Source organism: Notothenia rossii (genome assembly GCF_949606895.1).
Source record: "Notothenia rossii genome assembly, chromosome: 6".
In the NCBI taxonomy this organism is placed as follows: domain Eukaryota; kingdom Metazoa; phylum Chordata; class Actinopteri; order Perciformes; family Nototheniidae; genus Notothenia; species Notothenia rossii.
The window spans coordinates 75,726,435-75,745,972 of NC_136909.1; the positions used below are offsets into that span (position 1 = coordinate 75,726,435).

Genomic DNA, 19,538 nt, shown 5'->3' on the forward strand with positions numbered 1-19,538 from the left:
TGTTTAGTGAAAGAGAGGAGTGCACTTGTGACATCATGCCACACTTAACGCTATGGCTCGCTACAAATAATCTGTATTCAAGCACCATCCCTCTCAGACAATTTCCACTAACAGGTATTGGAACATTGAAGGTGTAAAGCAGAATATTGTTTTGTTAATAATATCTTCGATGAGCTCAAAATGAAAGTGGGTCAGTTTATTAAAGCTTTATTTGGACAAGTAGTCTAATTCAGTTCAAGGATTCTGTTTTAAGAGAGAAGGAAAAAATGCAGTACTATCATGTTGTCACAATTCTCATGTCATGTCACGTTTCTATGTCTAGCTTTGGGTGTTTTGCTATTCTCCCTGTCATGTTTTCCTCCTGGCTTATTGTCTGGTCCTTTTTCCTGTGTTTTCCCTCCCGTCGTTAGTTTCCCTGGTGTGTCTAGTTGTCTGATTGTGTTCACCCGTGGCCCTTGTGTTTCTCCTCCCCTGCCCGGCTGTTTCTCGTCTTGTGATTACCCCTCCCTGTATTTAGTCTTGTCTCTTCCTGTGTTCAGTGTTGGTTCGTCTTTTGTTGGTGAATGAGTTCAACGTGGAGTGTTCTGTTTGTCCAAGTGATTTTCGATAAGAGCCCTTGAAATAAAGGTATTATCAGTATTATCTGCGTTTGGGTCCTGCTCCAATCCTCGTATCACATGTGCCATTGGATTGAATGTGTGGAATATGTAAGCAAATTATTCCTTTTTATAATCACTATTCCCATCGTTCTGCCATGCTTGAGATCTTTTTTTCCAATAGGGTCACAAAGTGAAGTTGTATAACTAGGAATTCGGAGACACGCTTTGATAAATGGTCTCTGTCAGATTGAAAACGCACCGAGGACTACAGACTGTTGCCATTATAACTAGACCTAGTCACACATTGGTTTGACTAACGTCTTGTTTTTATTGAGCGACAAGTGACTTTTTCTTAACAAGAACATGGAGCTTTTGGGATTGCAGAAAATGGTGGACTGACCAGAAAAAAATGGAAGGGTCAAACTTTAAAAAAATGTAGAACATTATGCAAATGAGGCTGACATCCTGTGACCAGTCATTTGCAATCATTTGCATGCATTACTTTGAAATCTTTTTCTGTCCTCTATCAGTTAATATTGAAATAAATTGTAAAGGTTAACCCAGCCTTTAATGTGAGGAACATCATGTTAACATTTTAACATCTATAAAGCTGGTGAACCTGTAACTGTTCTCATTACCAATGACCACACATATGCACCTGCCTGTCTCACGCCTCCTTTGCTTTCTCTCTTCCTCGCTTCATTTTGCGGACATCAACCTTGAGGCAGACAAGAAAGAAGAAAGCATACAGACGCAACTTCACCCTCCTCTTCCTCCCCCTTTCTCGGAATCCCTCCTGAGGAGAGCGGAGCGGACAGGCAGCAGATAGAAATCACAGCGTGAGTGTGCGTTGAGGCTGATAGAGTGACCTTCTGCCTTCACCGGTGGGATTTTTTATTATTTCAGCACTTCGCCTGGGTATCACAAATAACAAAGAGCCGTCAATAATATTTATTTACATTTTTCAGCCGAGAAAAGTCCTTTTTCAACATTTTACGGTAAGTGTTCGATAAGCTTTCTTTTAATTTTCTAGGTTTTATCCCTGGAAACCCATTTGAGATTAATGTTTATTTCAATAGAGCAAGAGAAGGTGTCTCATCTGTAAGTAATATTATCTTAATTTTTCGACTGAGAGCACCTGCTAAATAGATAGACATTTGGTTTTATAAACTATCCGAGAGCTCTTAATACAAGTAATTGTTTCTTCAAGTTCTGCAGATGTATAGTTTTTGCATGGCATTGCATTAACATAGACCGTTACTGATCTCCTTGAGCTATAACTTTTTTTTCCTTATTTTAATGAAGCAATACCACTTCAGAGAAGATCGCTTAATGATAATTAACATGGTTAAAATAAGCTATTTGAGATCTTCGGGCAATTAGAAATAAAATATAATCTCTTTTTAACATAATATGAGTTTGAACTTAATTGCTTTGTGTTACTTTCTCAACATAAATCTGGTGTAATCTGGCTAAATAGATATTTGAATTGGTTTTATATTATATTTTAGCTTAACCTCATATGCTTGCAGGGGGATTTAAGTGACAACTTTTGCAGCAAATCAAATGCCCCGTCATCATGCTGAGTCTGTGATTTAAAAAAAAAAGACTGTCATCATATATTACATTCAGGTCTTTGCTAGATATAATTACTTCACCCACTAAAACATGTTGACAGAAAATATCATCCAAATGTCACACATGCCAGCATGATTTATTATGTCTCAAGCACTTTATGTAACCTGTTTTGATCAAGTAGTGTCTTCTTGAACCCTGACCCTGCATGAGTAATGCTGAGGGAACTTTCTGTTCCAGGTGAAAATGCGCTACCGTTTCCAAAGAAGATTCACCCTGTTCAGAATTCAACAGTCAAATAATTGAGCTAGTTTTCTTGGAATTATTGGTACCATGAACCAGAAAGAATCATAACCTTAAGCCCTAATTTGCTGGACCAGGTTGTTTTTAAATACTAGTCTTTCTAAACCAGGAAAAGATAGTTTGCTAAAATATGGGCGACTCCAACCTCAGCCACATGGTAGCACCTTGTACAGAGATGCAGGACAATCTCCTTCATTACATGGACAGCTATGATGTGGACTATGGAATCCCTCCGGATGAGATCCCAGACACCACGCAGGGCCAGGCCTTCTTTGTGGCCACCATTGTTATTGGAGTGGTGCTTGTCTGCATCATGCTTGTCTGTGGGTGCGGGAACTTCATATTCATTGCCACGCTGACACGCTACAAAAAGCTGCGCAACCTCACCAACTTGCTCATCGCAAACCTTGCCATCTCAGACTTCATAGTGGCAGTTGTGTGCTGCCCGTTCCTCTTGGACTACTATGTGGTGAAAAAGCTCTCCTGGGATCATGGATTACTGCTGTGTGCCTCAGTCAACTATCTCCGGACGGTGTCACTCTACGTGTCCACAAACGCATTGCTTGCCATTGCAATTGACAGGTGAGTGTGTTACTACTTTTATTTTTATTTGGCTTTGTGCAATACATCGATTAAGTCTCAAAAACCTTCAAGCATTGTCGACAGAGATTTAAATCAATAAAGCTTTCACTTGTTTTCATCTGGCAATATTCTCTCCTCAAAGAGCATCACAAAATCTATAATAATAAAGCCCGTTCTATCTTTGACGATATGAGATTCCAGCTGTACATTGTCTTGTCTATCCAAGATATGTTTTTAAAGATATGAAGAACGGTTTTAATTTTGCTGTTTTTTATTGGAAAATACAGTTGACTGATCTCTTAAATTTAAGCGGGAAACTGAAGGAAAAAAAGGACAGTGTTCGAAAATAAATGTTTCTCACATGTAATCTTAAGTGATTAAACCAAGCTATGATCAACCTCTAACCACATGTCAATATAGCTGAACTACTTTGCAGCTGCTAATGAGAAATACACTTGAAGTTTACATGCAGTGGTTTTACTCCATACTGTTTCTTCCTTTAATCACTGATCAATCATTTTTATGGCACAAGCTGACCCTATACTGTAACTCAGATACATGTTGATGTATAACCTATTAAAATAAATGAGTTGTGTTTAGTGTACACTATCACTCATGCTTCAAAGGCTATGTAAATAACATGCTTTAATTCATTATTAACTGTTAATTAGCCTTAAAACAGTACCATAGCTATCTGTTCAGTATGCAACAGGCACAGATCCTCTCCTGATTAATTTGTTCATCCTTATCAGTCTGTGCCAGGTACATTATTTATTTAGTCTTCCTCTGGCACATGCTAAAATATGCTTCAAAATACATCAGACACCAACCGGTTTGATGAGCAAATCATGCTGTTTTACATACCAAACCAGAGACCCTGACAATCCGGGCCAGGGGCTTAAAGTCTGTCTATCAAACTATTCCGTCCTTCTCTCAACTACACAAGTGTCAAGTTTCGTGAGGCATTATTTGGCAAATTATGCCTCGAATGAGCGAATGGCTCCTTTGCCCTCCCAACCTGGACATTGTCCATTTTAAAAATAGAACCTCTCAAATACACAACTGTCAAGTTTGGTGAATCAGTCATGCAGGTCTGTGAGGCTATCACATAAATAAAAAATATCTGTCTACAGATAGACAGACAGCTGAATAAGTACTTGTGATAAGGCTTTAGTGAAGGGAGTGTCTGTCGGAACACATTTAGCAATGATGAAACACACAGACTCCGAGGATGAAGATCAAACCTTTGTCCTGTTCACTAAACATCAAGTACAGGGTATCTATATATCATCCTACCCTCAAAAGCATTGGCACCTAGTATATTATAATTAAGCAATAGCTCACGACAGGCCGTGGTATATGCTCATTATATCACAGCTAAGGGGCGTGGTTCGGCCCGACGCGAAGCGGAGGGTCAACAACCCCCTTGGGAGAGCCACAGTTAATCTGCACTGTTTTGCTGTAAAGCATATAGCATTTTACGTCATAATTAATGTAATTAATTGTCTGGTTAATTGCCTGCACCTGTGTTTTTTTTTTTATATAAACTTTTTAAATCCAAGGTTCTGCAACAATGCGTCTTAGAGACTCAAATGGATACCATTGCATTTTGCCTTTCTTGTAGGATACTTGAGTAATTTTGCAGATTATCTTTCCTTTAGGCTTCCCTCCCATGTTTTGTGCAAAGAAAGTTCAGTTTTCTCAGCTTAAAAAAACACTGACTTCTAAAGAATCCAAGTCTCCCAAATTAAACTTCCACCACTACCTCCATTCCATATCCCTGCACTACATTGCAGTGTACTGTACACATTAATGTAGGGTGACACATTTGTGCATGAGGGCTTAAAACATCCAGATTGGTTCACAAAGAAGCCTTTTAAAAATGTAGTATGCCTTGTAAGGAGATTTAAATGTAATAAGAAGGCTGTGGCTGATAATGGTTGAGTGTGACAAGTGATTATTATAAAACTGTTCATTCAATACTCCTCCTTACATAGTGTGAGCCTACTTATATTAACAACACACAACAGCCTACTGAGTGCAGACTATTATGGAGAATCCCCAGGCATGCTGCCAATGTAATGGGTAATCGTTTACTTCTTATTTGGTGGTGCTCTGTATTTTATTCTGTCTGCAAAAATAAATTGTAAATATATTTCAAGGCGGTGTAAATGTTAATACTGCAGCAGAAAATGTATTGAAGTGAATTGTTGGTAATTTAGAGACATTTTTTTATTAGCTGCTATTTGAAGTGTATCTGTCGCTTTTTCATCAAATTAACCACTTATCCATCTATTGTTTGTTGACATTTAGCTCAAGATCGCCCACATTAGGTGCAGTGTATATATCAATGACAATCTCATTAAGAGGTTGCTCTGGAATGATGTTGCTGATGAACTAAATCAGCAACATCATTACATGCTAACCTTTAATGGAGTGTCTGTGAACAACACAATCAATAGACATCTAAACATATTGAAAAGAGATAATTTTGAATAATTATTTTTGCTTTTGTACAGCTGACACATCAATATTAAATATGGATGCCAGAGTTTATTATATTACTGTTTTCTAAAGACACCAGTGTAAACAATTCTAACAAACCTTGTTTATGTTAGTTCAAGCTTGTACCCTTTGCTTTACACTTTAAATATGGATAAGAGATTGTGCTCCGAGTGGCAGAAAGCCTCTACAACTTTTTTCTACAATGTCTATTGGACTTTAATCTTCCATAAGTGGCAGACAGCTATAGGTCAAATCTATCAACTACACATAGCACACAGACTGCTAAAAAGGTTAATTTGACTGCATTTTATTAGGAGTTGATTCCCTGCCATTCAATCCATCAATATGTCTGTGTTCTTCCAGGTACATGGCGATAGTCCATCCTCTGAGGCCTCGTATGAAGTACCAAACCGCCTACTTCCTCATCACAGGAGTCTGGATTGTTCCTATTGTGATATCAATTCCCTCGGCCTACACCTCTGAGACCATTTATTCTCATGGTGGCAACTCCCCAACAACTCACAAAGTTTTCTGTGCCCAGATCTGGTCTGTAGACCAACAAATCTACTACCGCTCTTACTTCCTGTTTGTTTTTGCTGTGGAGTTTGTTGGGCCTGTGATCATCATGGTTATGTGTTACTACCGAATTTCCCGCGAGCTCTGGTTCAAGAGTGTTCCAGGTTTCCAGACGGAGCAGATTAGGAAGAGGTTGCGTTGTCGTCGCAAGACAGTGATCTTCCTGATCGGGATCATGACAGCGTACATCCTGTGCTGGGCCCCTTACTATGCCTTCACCATAATACGAGATTTCCACCCAACACTATACTCCCGCCAGAAGAACTCATTGGTTGCTTTTTATATCATCGAGTGCATCGCCATGAGCAACAGCGTGATCAATACCTTCTGTTTTGTCAGCGTCAAGAACAACACAGTTAAGTACCTTAAGAAGATTGTACTGATGCGCTGGAGGTCCACGTATGACCCTGGAAAGGCTGTGGATGAGATGGATGTTAGGACTTCCTCCATGCCTGTTACAGAGGAGATTGAATGCATTCACTTGAGCTGCAGAGAAGAAATTATTTAATCATATATATTTTTGGCTGTTGAGTTACAGAAATGTCGATAGTGATGAGTTCATATTCAACAATTTTTTTTGTGTTTAGATCACATTTTGGGAAGATATCAAGCACCACAAATCACAAGGAAAGGTTCAACCTTATACATTGATAAATGGGGCAACATGTTCAGTGACTAAGTCAGTATTAAATACAGGACTTTTCCTTGGTGTTATGAGAATATATTTGTTGTGTACACTGTGGCACTCCATTATTGTTAAAAGTTGTAGCATGTGTATAATCTATGACATGTAAGACTTGTAAACTGCTACTGCCATAACTTATCGATGTTTACTATAATTGTTAATTATTCTTTTCGTATTGCTTTTATCTTGTTTTGAAAGAGATTTGGGTAAGGTCAATTAACTTAATACTTAAGATATCCTTTCATCGACCACCATTGCTTTTGTATTTCAAGTGTTGTGTGTTTTCTAGGGTCCGAGCTATGTTTTGAAAATTCAGGGTTTTTAAATAAAGATGTAACTTTGTGGAATGTAGAACAATTGAAAAGGTATTTTGAATGTCTTCAAGTAAGAGATATTTTCTTGGTTATTTGTCCTTAAAAAAATAATGTATTGCATGCTTTCTTGGTAATTTAACATATTGTATGTGCTTATGGTAATAAATAATGGTACACTGAAAATAAAAGCTGTTTAATTTATTAAGCTGTATTTTTATTTGCTTTTTTAATTCAGGGAGCCTTTCATTATAAAAGGCATATTTACCTCACAGCATATTGCATTGTGACTTAAGGCATGCAAACAGATCGTCTTAAAAAAACACTTGGTTGAATTAATGCTGCATGTAGCCACCAGCTAGAAGGAAATGTAACCATGGCAATGGGTGTGTAGAGACTCTCCTTCAGCGGCACAAGATTCATTATGAATATATCATTTAACATATATTAATATACTATATGAAGAGCAGCATTTAAGAACAACCTAAAGGGAATACAAACCATGGAAGGTATGTAAACGTTTGTTGCTTTTAGTAATGTAAACTAGCAAAGTCAGCTAACGTTAGCTAGTGCTAGCTCACATAGTTGGCAGTCAGAAACACAAATACACACACAATGTTTTCTTTCTTGATAACTTACCTTTCTATTCTTAAAAAGAGAACATGAGACCAGTAAACATACAAGGTCACTTTTTCTTTCCTCAGTATTTAGTTATCGGCGTAGACTGTTTAAAAGTGCCAATCCAAAGTTATCAATCCAGACAGGATCCAGGCAGGGCCACTGCGCAAGGCTTCCGTTTTTTAATGGCGGCTAACCCCAACCTTTGTTGCTACTTGAACGTTTTCACTCATAACTATAAATCACTTGTTTTTCTTTTCACTTTTTTATGAAGTGAATAAACTGTTACTTCCTTAAAAAATAGGAAATGTATTTTGTTGATAACCGCGTGAATAATTAATGTATTTAAAAAAAGTCTAATTATCTCTGTTAAATAAATAGTGTTGGGCTAAGCAACACATTAATTATTGGCTTTTGTCAAACAGTCCACGTTCCTGTTTTTTCTAAATAATCCGGAGATTCCGGGATGTTGAGATTGGCCTATGTCTGTTAATCATGTTGACACAACAAAGTGAATTCATTCCTAGTAACATCGTTTAAAGTGTCTCGTGATAAAGGCTGATATGGAATTTTTGGGTTCTTGTAGCACAATAACCATGATAAATTACAAACTGTACAAGATGATAAGAAAACTAGAAACTTTTTACTTTTTTTAACATCCAAAGAAAGCCATGTTAGCTATGGTGTAAAATCATTCTCTCAGCATCAACTTGTAATGTTTTCTTTTTTAATATACTTTCTGCACACTCCTGAAACAAATCTTTTGATGGGCCAGCTCACATTTTACTTATCGGTAAGCATCTGCCTCTGAATCAAAGTAGCACAGTCATGCTCTTTTCACGTTTGTTATATCAAATAGAATACTTTATAAGACTTTACCAATATGCATTAAACATCCCAAATAGTTTATATTTAAATGTGGTAGATTATCACAAGGTAAATATTCTATAATCAAGTTATTAGTAAGTGTTTTATTATTTAGGAAAATAATTAGCTCTCAAAGACATGATTTTGCTTTTGAAAACAAATCCTCCGTAAAGGTCCTGTCTCATTCAGGTGTGGGATATTAACAATAACTTCAAATAACATAGTCTCCTGTCAAGAATCAGTGCAATTGCATTTAACGACAGGAGACACTTCTCTGATGACCAAAAAGCACTCATGGTGACAGAGACCAAAAGTGTTTTGAAAGACAGTCATCTGCACATAAATAAATCCGTTATTTTGCTCAGGGTCTGCAGGTTTTTTCAGGACACATTTCATAAGAGAGACACACCATGCACAGGTTGCTGATGTTTAAGGAGATGAAGGGTCCACAACCTTCCCTGAATGAAGAGGGAGTTGACAAAACTACATATTAGCAGTAGTTCATTCTATCCTGTTACCATAAAGGAAATGTCTCAGCGATTCCAACCTCATTTACAGATATTTCTCACAGGAAATTGACAAGATAGCAACACATCTGGAGCCTCAAAGTCTCTAAAAGGAATTTCCTTGTCTCATACACAAAGGAAAATCTAAAACAAATGTGTATACATCTAATTATAAAATGGACAAGTCAAATCAAGCAATCTGATTGGTTGTTAGCCGTGATATACTGAGCGTATACCACGGGTAGAATTGTAAGTTACTTTTCACAACAAGTCAGTATCCCTCCGCGTCTGAGAAAAACAGTATACAGTTGGGCTGAAAAGCAAACTGCTTGCAGCTTGCTTTTCAGACTGGAACAAGAAAGCAGCGGAGAAGTAACGGGGCAGAAAGCCTCCTTTTTACGCAGCGGTCCAGACATAGACATCAAACGGCAAAACATATTCAGTGTGCAGTTCCTTTGGCATTAGGGCAGGGATATCTAGATACTTTCCAAGGGCTGCAACGATTAGTCGACATAATCGACGACGTCGATCATAAAAATTCGTCGACGCGGAATTTTAGTGTCGACGCGTCGTATAAAAACAATCAGAGAGCCGGTAACGTTAATTCAAAACTGCGCAAATGTTCATTTGTAACTGCAATGCACTACAGGAAGTGCTGGGGGCAGTATACTCTCCATTGTCTGCCATGACTGCATTCTGTACTACAACAAAGAAGAAAGAATACGAACGATGGCGGAAAGGAGAGAGAATGAGGGTGATGAAGAGCTCAAAAAAGCGAGACCGAGAGTTTCGAAAGTGTGGGAGTATTTCACAGACGACAAGCCAAAGAAGTCAGTGAAATGCAGAATTTGTAAAGGGGAATTGGCATTCCACGGCAGCACTACAGTGATGCACGAGCATTTAAAACGCAAGCACCCTGGAACCGTGAGGACTGCTACTTTGGATCATGGGTAAGTTTGAGCAAGTTAGCCATAGTCATGTTTACGTTAGCTTACATGTTGGAAAACAGAACGTCTCATTGTTAATGCTTGCTAAGCAAACGCTATTTCAGTTATGTTGAGGCTGCGTGTCCACCAACGAGCTGCTAAACAGCGCCAAGCTTACAGCGTAGTAGAGCACACTAGAGCTTTATGGACGCTGTAATTAATTCCAAACTTAAAATAATAATTAACAAGGGTCTGCGAAATGACAAGAATAAAATGCGATTGAATTGATCCTGGGACTGGACAACAGGGTGACATTCACAGGTGTGCAGACTTGAGGTAAAACATGCACTGGAGCCCGGAAAAGGAGCCGTGCCCACAGGAAGCAGAGATGGAGGGTGTGACAGAAATAATCGTTAGATTAGTCGACTAATCGAAAAAATAATCGACCGATTAGTCGACTACCAAAATAATCGTTAGTTGCAGCCCTTTGACATAATGAATTGTGCTACTTTTAAAGCAAGCAACGATGTTTTCAAATCTGTAATGAAAGTGGTCCGCAAAAACGCTATCGACCAATCAGATAACTTGATTTGACTTGTCAGTTTTATAAATATATTTACATTTCTTCCGTTACGAAACAAACTTACAAAGCTCAAGATGGAAACATGTAAGGGATAATGTGCTGCGACGCGGTCATTATGCCGCTTCGCCTCGGGCCGAACCACGCCCCTTAGCTGTGATATAATGAGCATATACCATGGCCTGTCGTGAGCTATTGCTTAAGTGTATCTTGATGGAGATATGGATTAAGATGCCAAAAAATAACTTCTAAACAATTAGAGAGAGAATTCCCCGGAGGATTGATAGTAAACACAGATATTTCTGGACCGACGGTTCAAGGTGGAGAAAGAAACAAGAGAAAGAAAGAGCAAGAAAGGTACCACGCTGTACTTGTAGGACACAAAGACAGAGCGTCAGAGATATATAATCTACTTCAAAGCATAAGGTATATTGTGACCATCATTTATAAAATGTCAGGTATGCACATAGTGACTTAAGAAACAGCCTCTTCGTGCACCTTACAGTATATCACGTCAGCAATAATGGGTTTGTGACGTTGTACTCCCTTATACAAACTGTGGACAACGTTGGCAGTTGGCATTACCACACGTAGTGGGGTGTTTAATTGTTTTAAGAGACAAAAGAATAACATATTGATTATATAACAATCATCACCAGGAGCAAACTGAACCTCCTGATATTGTGGGGGGGGAATCAGAGTGTATCATAATAAATCCATTACGTAAGGCATGACCCTCTAACTTCTTATGACAACTTTATGTAAACTCACTGCAGGAGGGTCATTTACATTCAGCTTTACATACAGTGTTTAACAAGCTCCTAATCATCGGTAGCAACAAGATGTCATGTCTGGAACACATTTGCTTAAAAGTGCATATGTTAACCTTTTTACTCATCGACCTCAATCCACAGCGTGAGTCACTATTATTATTTAATACTGAGCATTGCCATGTTTCTCCTGATATGGCCATTAACTTCTCTTGTTTAAAAAAAAAAAAAAGATTAGTCCATCCGCTCTTGAATTTTAGTAAGAGAGCAGCTTGTAGAAATTGTCACCCCTCATGATTATTTCCTTACAGGCTGTTGTTTCGTCTATCAGGGTCGTTGCTTATTGTCCACATTAGTCTCTGTGCTGTGGCCCCTGGCTGAAGTGTCAGTTAGCGCAGGTGTGTGTTTTTCCTCTCCTCGTCCTCGTACGTTATGTTCTTGGACAACCTGCCATTAAGTTACACGAATAAAGAACATTTTCAAACACATATTTAGCTTCGAACAGGCAGCTCAGCTCCTCATTGTGGGGTTCTGATGGGCTATTTCTCATGGTTGGGTTTTTGCACCCTACCATTACTCCTCAGGATTGAAATTCCCACTTGCTCAGATGCCGGATATTTTCTTAAACTTCAGATATTTGCAACACCCTTGAACATTTTGACATGCTATTTTATTATAATTATAACAACTATTGTTTGTAAATTGTAAAAAAATATCTTTACTCTTCAATCTTTCTAGAATTTCACTTTTCAAAAATGTCCTGATGAAGGAAAATAAGAAGACTGCACTACAGCAGGTCCCTTTGATATAAATCATAATAATGAATGGGCCACTCTTTCAAATCACAAAGATCTAACAGTTCAATTCAAGCTAAAATAAAAAAAAATTTGTACTATGGTGAAGTTTGACTAAGACTGTTTACAACCATTATTAGTTTGGATGTTTAGATGGCCAGTGTACTGTTTTCCTAGCACATAGTAATGTCTCTTTTTGTTTTGGGTTAACATTGAAACCACAACATGTTTGTATGCTCACTCAGTAACATTTTCAAACAAATGATTCACTAACGAGGGGGATGAAACAGTTTGAGTCATCACCCTTCATTCAGTCAGTTAATCATGTTCTTTTTTCCAGACACTGTTATGAACCTAAATAGCTTTTTAAGGACTCAGACTCTCTCCCATTATAATTTATGCCATATTCATATTCCTTGTTGTCACTAGGAATGCTTTTACGTACGTGTTCGTGCATGCGTGTGTGCGTGAATGTGTGTGATGATGTCCATATGTGTGTGCAGTGATGATGTTTCTGCCTCTTGACCTGCCCAGTTGATTCTCAGTCTGAGCTGCCATGTGGAGCCGATGACTCTATCCAGGGAACACAATCTGACATTAACAAAGATTCCTGTCTAACGTTCCCTCTTCCACTTCTTGAATGTTCTTGGCCGGTACTTCACTAGACCCTTTTGTAACCTATTCCTTACATAGATATATAGCTGTTTGTCATAAAAAAAAGGTTCTCCTTAAATGGTGGACCAGTTTGAGTGTCACCAGAAGCAGATCCAACTGGAAAACTGTGCAGTAAACCACATTCGACACAAACAAGTTGCTTCTTTCTTTGCTTCTTCTCCTCCTTTGCTGCATTTGCCTGCCTCATACTGAATAGGACTTTATGTTGTTCAATTCTTAATAATACAGAGATCCTTCTTTTTCTCAATCGGGAATACCAATATCCTTTTTATACGAATGGCAAACATTTATAAAAACATGTATCATTAACCAAGGAAGCCAATATCATCTGTTAAAGTTGTACAGTCACAGTAATACATAGCTCTTTTTTTTTTTTTTACCAATTTCTGAGATATTCTATCAATATTTTAAAGATATAAATCTGGAAAATCTATCTTCGATCATCAAATAGCCAGGAAGCTTTTAAAAGAGGCTCTTAGTAGAGCGTAGAGCTTGCTCGTTCGTAGATGACAACATCTGTAGACAGCTTGGATTTACACCAATGGTGAGGTGACCCAGACTCACTGCAAAAAACCTTTCAAAACGTATTTCTAAATATTAGACTCCTCAAACCACACATTCAGCATAACCCACATATCTTCCCATCATCTCTCTGTTCATGTTCCAAACACCAAGTTTTCCAACAGTGATGGTGTAATACAGTATATCAGTATACAGTAGCTGTTAAGTATACTATCTAGTCGACGACTTTTTAGACGTCTTTATGCTCCTGCTTTACTGACAGTAAAGGACAGAAATGCTTTTGATCTTCTAATCTAACCGTCCAAACGAAAACCAATAAACAGCATTTCATATTCAAATCCCACCTATATGTGTTTAAAAGCTTAAAGGAAATATGAATATTACAAAAACAAAACACCATTAGACATACAGTATACAAATGCATCTAATGTGTTGTCACCCTATTTCCTTATAAACTGTTCATGGAAAAAGCTCAGAAAAGGTAGATTTTGCTCAACTCACCACACTTTATTTCACAGAGGAACAGAAGTTCTCGTATTAAGAGCAGATGTGTAGGTCTTGCCAGGAGCTAGCATGTCCAGCGCGCTAATGACTTTTGGATGTCTTTCAGGGCTGTTAAGACCACAACCACTCTTCGATAGCAGTTTAATGTGATGTTTGTGCACATCCCTGCCCTCACATGGCCCACAGCTTTGCAGGCCAGAGACATCCTGTGACAGCAAATCGATGGCTGGTCATGAATAATGACTCACTAGAGAACAATTTGATCAATACTGCTCCTTTAACAGCTTACATGTCTACTGTCCTTTGTTATACAGTGTTTCAGGAGTCTCTAAACAGCAGTGTGTGAAATTAGAGGATTTCTTCATTTTAGAACAATCTTGTTATAAGATGTTCTTAAAATGAATTGGCTTTAACATCAATTCAATGGATTCTCTTTTTTAACCTCAATGCACGTAAACTCTTCTCTTCTTTTTAATTATAACACCTATATGCTTTAAAACCAAACCAATTACATAATGTCTGTTTTCTTTTCCAATCTCCACTTTTGCTCTCTGTCCCACAAAGACATGCCATAATGGCACAGCCACAGTAAGACCTGCTTAGCAGCATATCTTCAAAGGAAAATACATGGATTGCCTTTGACAAATGTAAATGTAAATGTATATACAAAGGCCATTGCAATTTGAACCATTTTATAATCAACCATAGGGCTTAGTGGCTTGGCTCTAAAAGAAGCAGTATATGTTTTGCATTTAATTATTCATAAATGTGATTCAATGCTGTGACAAATTGAACATGATCATTTTACAGGACATAATGAAGTATGAAACATTTGTGTCATTGTTATCTCTGACGCAGCATCCCATACTGTAGGGAGCATATCCTCCAGACATGAGATTGGTGTACTGTTACGACTGAATAAACGGGTTTGAACTCAATTGCACGACTCACACAGGTTTTTACAAAAAAGGTTTTATTCAAACCAAAACTCCACGACAGTGGGAAACAAAAACTAAATCACTCTTAACGAGGAAAAACAGTATCAAAACAAAGTCGCTCTTGATGAGGAAAAACACTAACAAAACAAAATCACTTCAATGAGGAAAAAACACTAGGAGCATGAAAATAAGAATACTTAGACAAGACGTGGCTCAAAGCTCTGCTTGGGATTCTTTCTGGCATGATGCGCTGGTAGACTGTCACAAGAAACGAAACGAACTGGCACAGGACAGAGGGAGACGAGGACAATAAATACACCAGGTAATGGGGAACAGGTGGAATCAATCAGGGGCGTGGTCGACAATCACAGGAGTGGGAGACACACAAGGAAGGGAGGTCAGAGTATCTGAAACGAGAGGAAAGATTACTATTCAAAATTAAAGGGGAAAATCACGAGACAAAGACAAAAAAACACTTACCGGTAACTAAACTAACACGATTTGCGAGAGATGACATGAACCATCCATCCAACAGTGTCGCACAACCCTCTCATCATGGTGTTGTGATGACAGGCTGTCGACGTCCAGATCAAACCAACCCTGGAACTTTGGAGAGGAGTAGAAAAAGTCAACAAAGCTGGCCATGTGTACATGTTCCCATTACCCATCAACTCCCTGCCAAGATCTTTTATCAATAGCAAACTCCACAGCTCAAGCACCATCGGGCATGAGATCTTTGTCAATCAGGTCCTCCAGCTACTGCCTGGTGCGTTAAGAGACTCATTGTCCAACATGAAGGCACTGTGACAAAACAGGAGATTAGGCAGGGGGAGATAACAAACAACAGACCAAATATATTGCCTTTTTTCTTCGAGAATACATTTCACATATAATATATGTGTTATGTTGTGTTCTTACTTTGATGAAAGGAAATGACAGACATGATTTCCCAGGGATGACTGGGTTCCTTTTGCAGGTTAAATTATTATCTTGTTTATTCAAAATCAAAGATCGACAATCTCAGGAAAACTGGAAGGGAAATGGGATGATTTCATTCCAACCTGTGGGGAAAGTACACACACGCGGCCTGAAATACCTCCCTGAGTACACTTCAAAATGACACATTTTATGATCATTTGAAATATCTTCTGACCTTTTGTCAAGCTTCTTGTTTGCTAGGATGGATGAAACATGACATCTCCAAGTGGATTACTGCAGAGGGAGACTGCACTATCAAGAAAAATGGTCTTGTCAACCGACCTGTTAAAACAAGAACTATCCTCTCTCAGGAAGGTGAAGAAGTGTTACCACAAATCTGACCTTTCCATCACCCTAAGCAAGTAGTTTCAGTCCCTGTTTGCTAATGTGAACCCACTGCTAGAAATCTGACAGCATTATTGGATTTAGAGTTAAGATTCAAACCACATATCCAAACAGTTTACCAATCTGGCTTTTTTCAATTATATAATAACCATCTAACTGTGATCCAAAATGTGACCTGGAAAAGTAATTCATTTTTTCTCTTGGCTAGACTACTGTACATTTTCTAGAAGTTAGTTCTGAATGCAGCAGCTTGGCTTCTCTTTGATTTTAACAGAAAATATCACCCAAATCCACACTTCTGTCCATCAGCTTTAATAAATAATTGTGGTTTTTAATATTTGAGAGCATCATGCACAGATCTATTCCCCGCTGCAGTATATGGCAGAAATGTAAATATAAGCCATTCCTCAGCCCTACAAATGCTTTCGCGCCTTACAACAGATTTAACACTTTACCCTCAGGAATAAGGAATAACTCACCTCTCAACATGTTCTCCAACTTTATGTCGTGGTGACTGTACACTCACACATGCAGACATCCAGAGTAATGGTTGTGTCATTGTTTTCCTAATTGTCTGTCCTTTAATTGTCATGGATCAGTGCTTATGTAATCTTGTTAGGGCTGCTCAATTAATCGTATTTTAATTGCAATTAGGGCTTGCTACGATTACGAAAACAACGTAATCGAAATATAACGATTATTTTTTTATTATTATTATTAATTTCTTTTTTAATTGGTTTTTCAGCTGAGTTATGCTTAATGTTCAGGGTAATCAACTGTTAAAAACATACTGTTCAAAAAAAATTCTCCAATAAATTGATGTTTTCAAAGTAAATCAATTATTGACCCAAATAATCAAGATTAGGATTTTTGCCATAACCGAGCAGCCCTAACTCTTGTACAGTATATTTTTATTTTATTTGCATGAACCCTCCATGAACTGCAGTAGACAATTACCATGTGTAGCTTAACCTGGCCCTTTTGCATGATGAACTCAAGTATTCATGTTGATTTTCACATTTGTTGCATACATTTTTTTATGCTTTTATTGCTTTAATTCTTTTTTGGTGTCATATTAATCATGTTCGAAGACATTCACATAGAAGCTATTTTGTTATTAGGATTCAGGTCTTGAAATAATGAAGATCAGGACATTTTCAAGGATGGGAAAAGGCTTTTTTGAAACCATGAGTAGTTTTATGATTTTGTAATAAAGTTGCACGAAAAAGGTTATTATCCCCCTACAAGGCTGTCAGAGAATTTGAAGGAAGTCTCCTGATTTACTTGTGAATATATCAATTTAGCTGCAATTTCCACTGTGCCAGTTGCTGAGGCTCTATCCATCGCAATCATACATTACAATCAGTGAAATGGTCCCAGAAGCCCTCTAACTTTACTTATTCAAAGGCAAAGTCCATAGAGAAAACACCTAATGATTAGAATTTACAAGGTGGCACAGAATGTATCTATATGTATTGCCTGAATCTGTTAATATACTGCATCAGGAAACAAGGGAGTACAGTATGGAAAATATCATACTTGCAGTGTTCTTTGACCAAGCTGTCATTATCCTTACATTCATAGATCCAGCTTTAAGGGAATTCAGTCATTCTTGTTATCTGGTGGAGGGACTCAATTTTTTATCTGCAGTTATTCTGTTATTTCGGTGTCAGACCACTATTGATACGTGACAGGACATATTTTCTATATAATATTGCTCTTATCATGCAAGCCTGGCATTTCTAATACTTTAAAAACTGGCAGAATGTATTGATTTGGGTGGGGTATCAATATCAATTATAGTTAGTATATACTACTATACATTTCATTCAAAAAAGGCCCATGTGTGCATAATATATATTTAAGTGTGGAGACCTTTACAGTTTATGGTTGAGACAAGCAAAGCATCAGCAAGTTTCTCACCTTGGATAACTTTAATGATGTATTTAGATGTTGGTTCTAAGCAAGCCACACTCAGACCTTTAGAAGGACAAATTGGACTGTCTGTTCTCTGAGCTCATTTCCTTTACAACTTCTCTGGTACATAGGAAGGAGCCTTCTTTTCTTTCACAACTTCCACACATTTTGCTCAAGGTGTCTGCTGCAACCGCCCTGCCATGTCTGTCTACCCCTTTTGTCTTTTAAATGAAAATAGGAAGTTTATCATTCTGAACCCACAGCCTCATCACTACCATAGAGTCTGCATGTAAAGTAAGTTTAATTAGGTTGAGATCTATTGATTGGGAAGACTATAGCATTTGAATTACACCTATTCTTATCAACAGCATTCAGTGACCCCTGTTCACTGGGACTCTATTTCAGCCAGGGCTTTGGATCTCTGTAGCTAATAAAAGCCTTTTGTACTCCTTTTTGTGGATTGTCTTTCATCAAAGACATGATAGTGTCTCATTATACATATTCCAATCCTTACATAGTTTATTTAAAACCTTATCATGTGAAATTGAAATGTATTAAATATATTAGATTTCTTTTTTTATCCACATACAGTTTTTGTCACTCAAAAAATGATGAAGTTCCCTGGATATCTCTTTCCATGAAAAGCAGAAATGTGTCATCTACAGTCCAAAATGTGTGTATTGATCAAAGATGTGATTTTGTTAAAGAAACCATTTTAATAAAATATTATTGAATGTATCCTTTAAAATGAGTGACAGATCTTGCAAACATGACGCGTCTGTTGAACAGTTGATGGACGAGGTACCTTGCAGTCTGAGGAGGTTAACTTCACCTGGGCAGAGGCTAAAAAGCTATTTCAGAGCAGGGAACAATCGCTTCTACAAACTAACGTTTTTTGAGAGCTTTGGAAAAAAGACTCTTCTTGGGTAGTCACCAGTCGATATGAGGTAAATTTGGTTCCATGCTGGTCAGAAAGTTAGTCAGAAGCCGCTTGTTGTTACGGAACTTGAAAACGTTTTCCACTTGCCAAACAGGGTTCCATCCACATGAGACTTTTTCAATTTCACCTCAAATAATAGAAAAGTGGTGTGCTGCTTCCAATTTCGCTGAATGGCATTTGGAAAACATCTGAATTGTGCAACACAACTATATTGTCATAAGAATTGTGGCATAATGGACGGACTAAAATAATAAAAATTGACTTCAAATTCAGTTTTTTGTCCCCAAAGTAAGAGACCACTCTGCTGCCTTCAATTCTGTGAGCTCTTATTTGAGGTTTTTATATAAGTGTTGTCTTTTACATATATGTATTTCTTCTTCTTATGTTGTTAACTAGATTAATTTAATACAGTGATATTGACAGGTATACATTGTTGTTGTGTGTTTAGCATAAAAAAGGATAAATGACCAGTTTAGAGTTGTGACTGAAAGTAGAAACAGAAAATCAAATGTCTATTTTCAT

At 37.7% G+C, this 19,538-nt stretch overlaps 1 protein-coding gene across 3 annotated transcripts; it reads left to right on the forward strand.

The window, feature by feature from the left end:
- The first annotated feature begins 522 nt into the window (after positions 1 to 522).
- prokr1b (prokineticin receptor 1b) lies at positions 523 to 7,340 on the forward strand. 3 transcript variants are annotated; one of them, XM_079687939.1, is made up of 5 exons: positions 523 to 707; positions 1,328 to 1,483; positions 1,568 to 1,597; positions 2,415 to 3,059; positions 5,928 to 7,340. In XM_079687939.1, exons 4-5 carry the CDS (start codon positions 2,608 to 2,610, stop codon positions 6,646 to 6,648), a joined length of 1,173 nt encoding a protein of 390 aa, XP_079544065.1. In that variant the 5' UTR covers positions 523 to 707; positions 1,328 to 1,483; positions 1,568 to 1,597; positions 2,415 to 2,607; the 3' UTR covers positions 6,649 to 7,340. The 3 variants fall into 3 exon arrangements, with proteins under 3 accessions (XP_079544065.1, XP_079544066.1, XP_079544064.1); XM_079687940.1 differs by having other exon boundaries at positions 1,328 to 1,438; XM_079687938.1 differs by having other exon boundaries at positions 1,328 to 1,597.
- Positions 7,341 to 19,538: the final 12,198 nt, after the last annotated feature.

Coding starts and splice junctions, on each gene's coding strand:
- prokr1b (XM_079687938.1), top strand. CDS start 2,608: ATGGGCGACTCCAACCTCAGCCACATGGTAGCACCTTGTACAGAGATG. Junction 3,060..5,927: donor CTTGCCATTGCAATTGACAG/GTGAGTGTGTTA, acceptor GTGTTCTTCCAG/GTACATGGCGATAGTCCATC.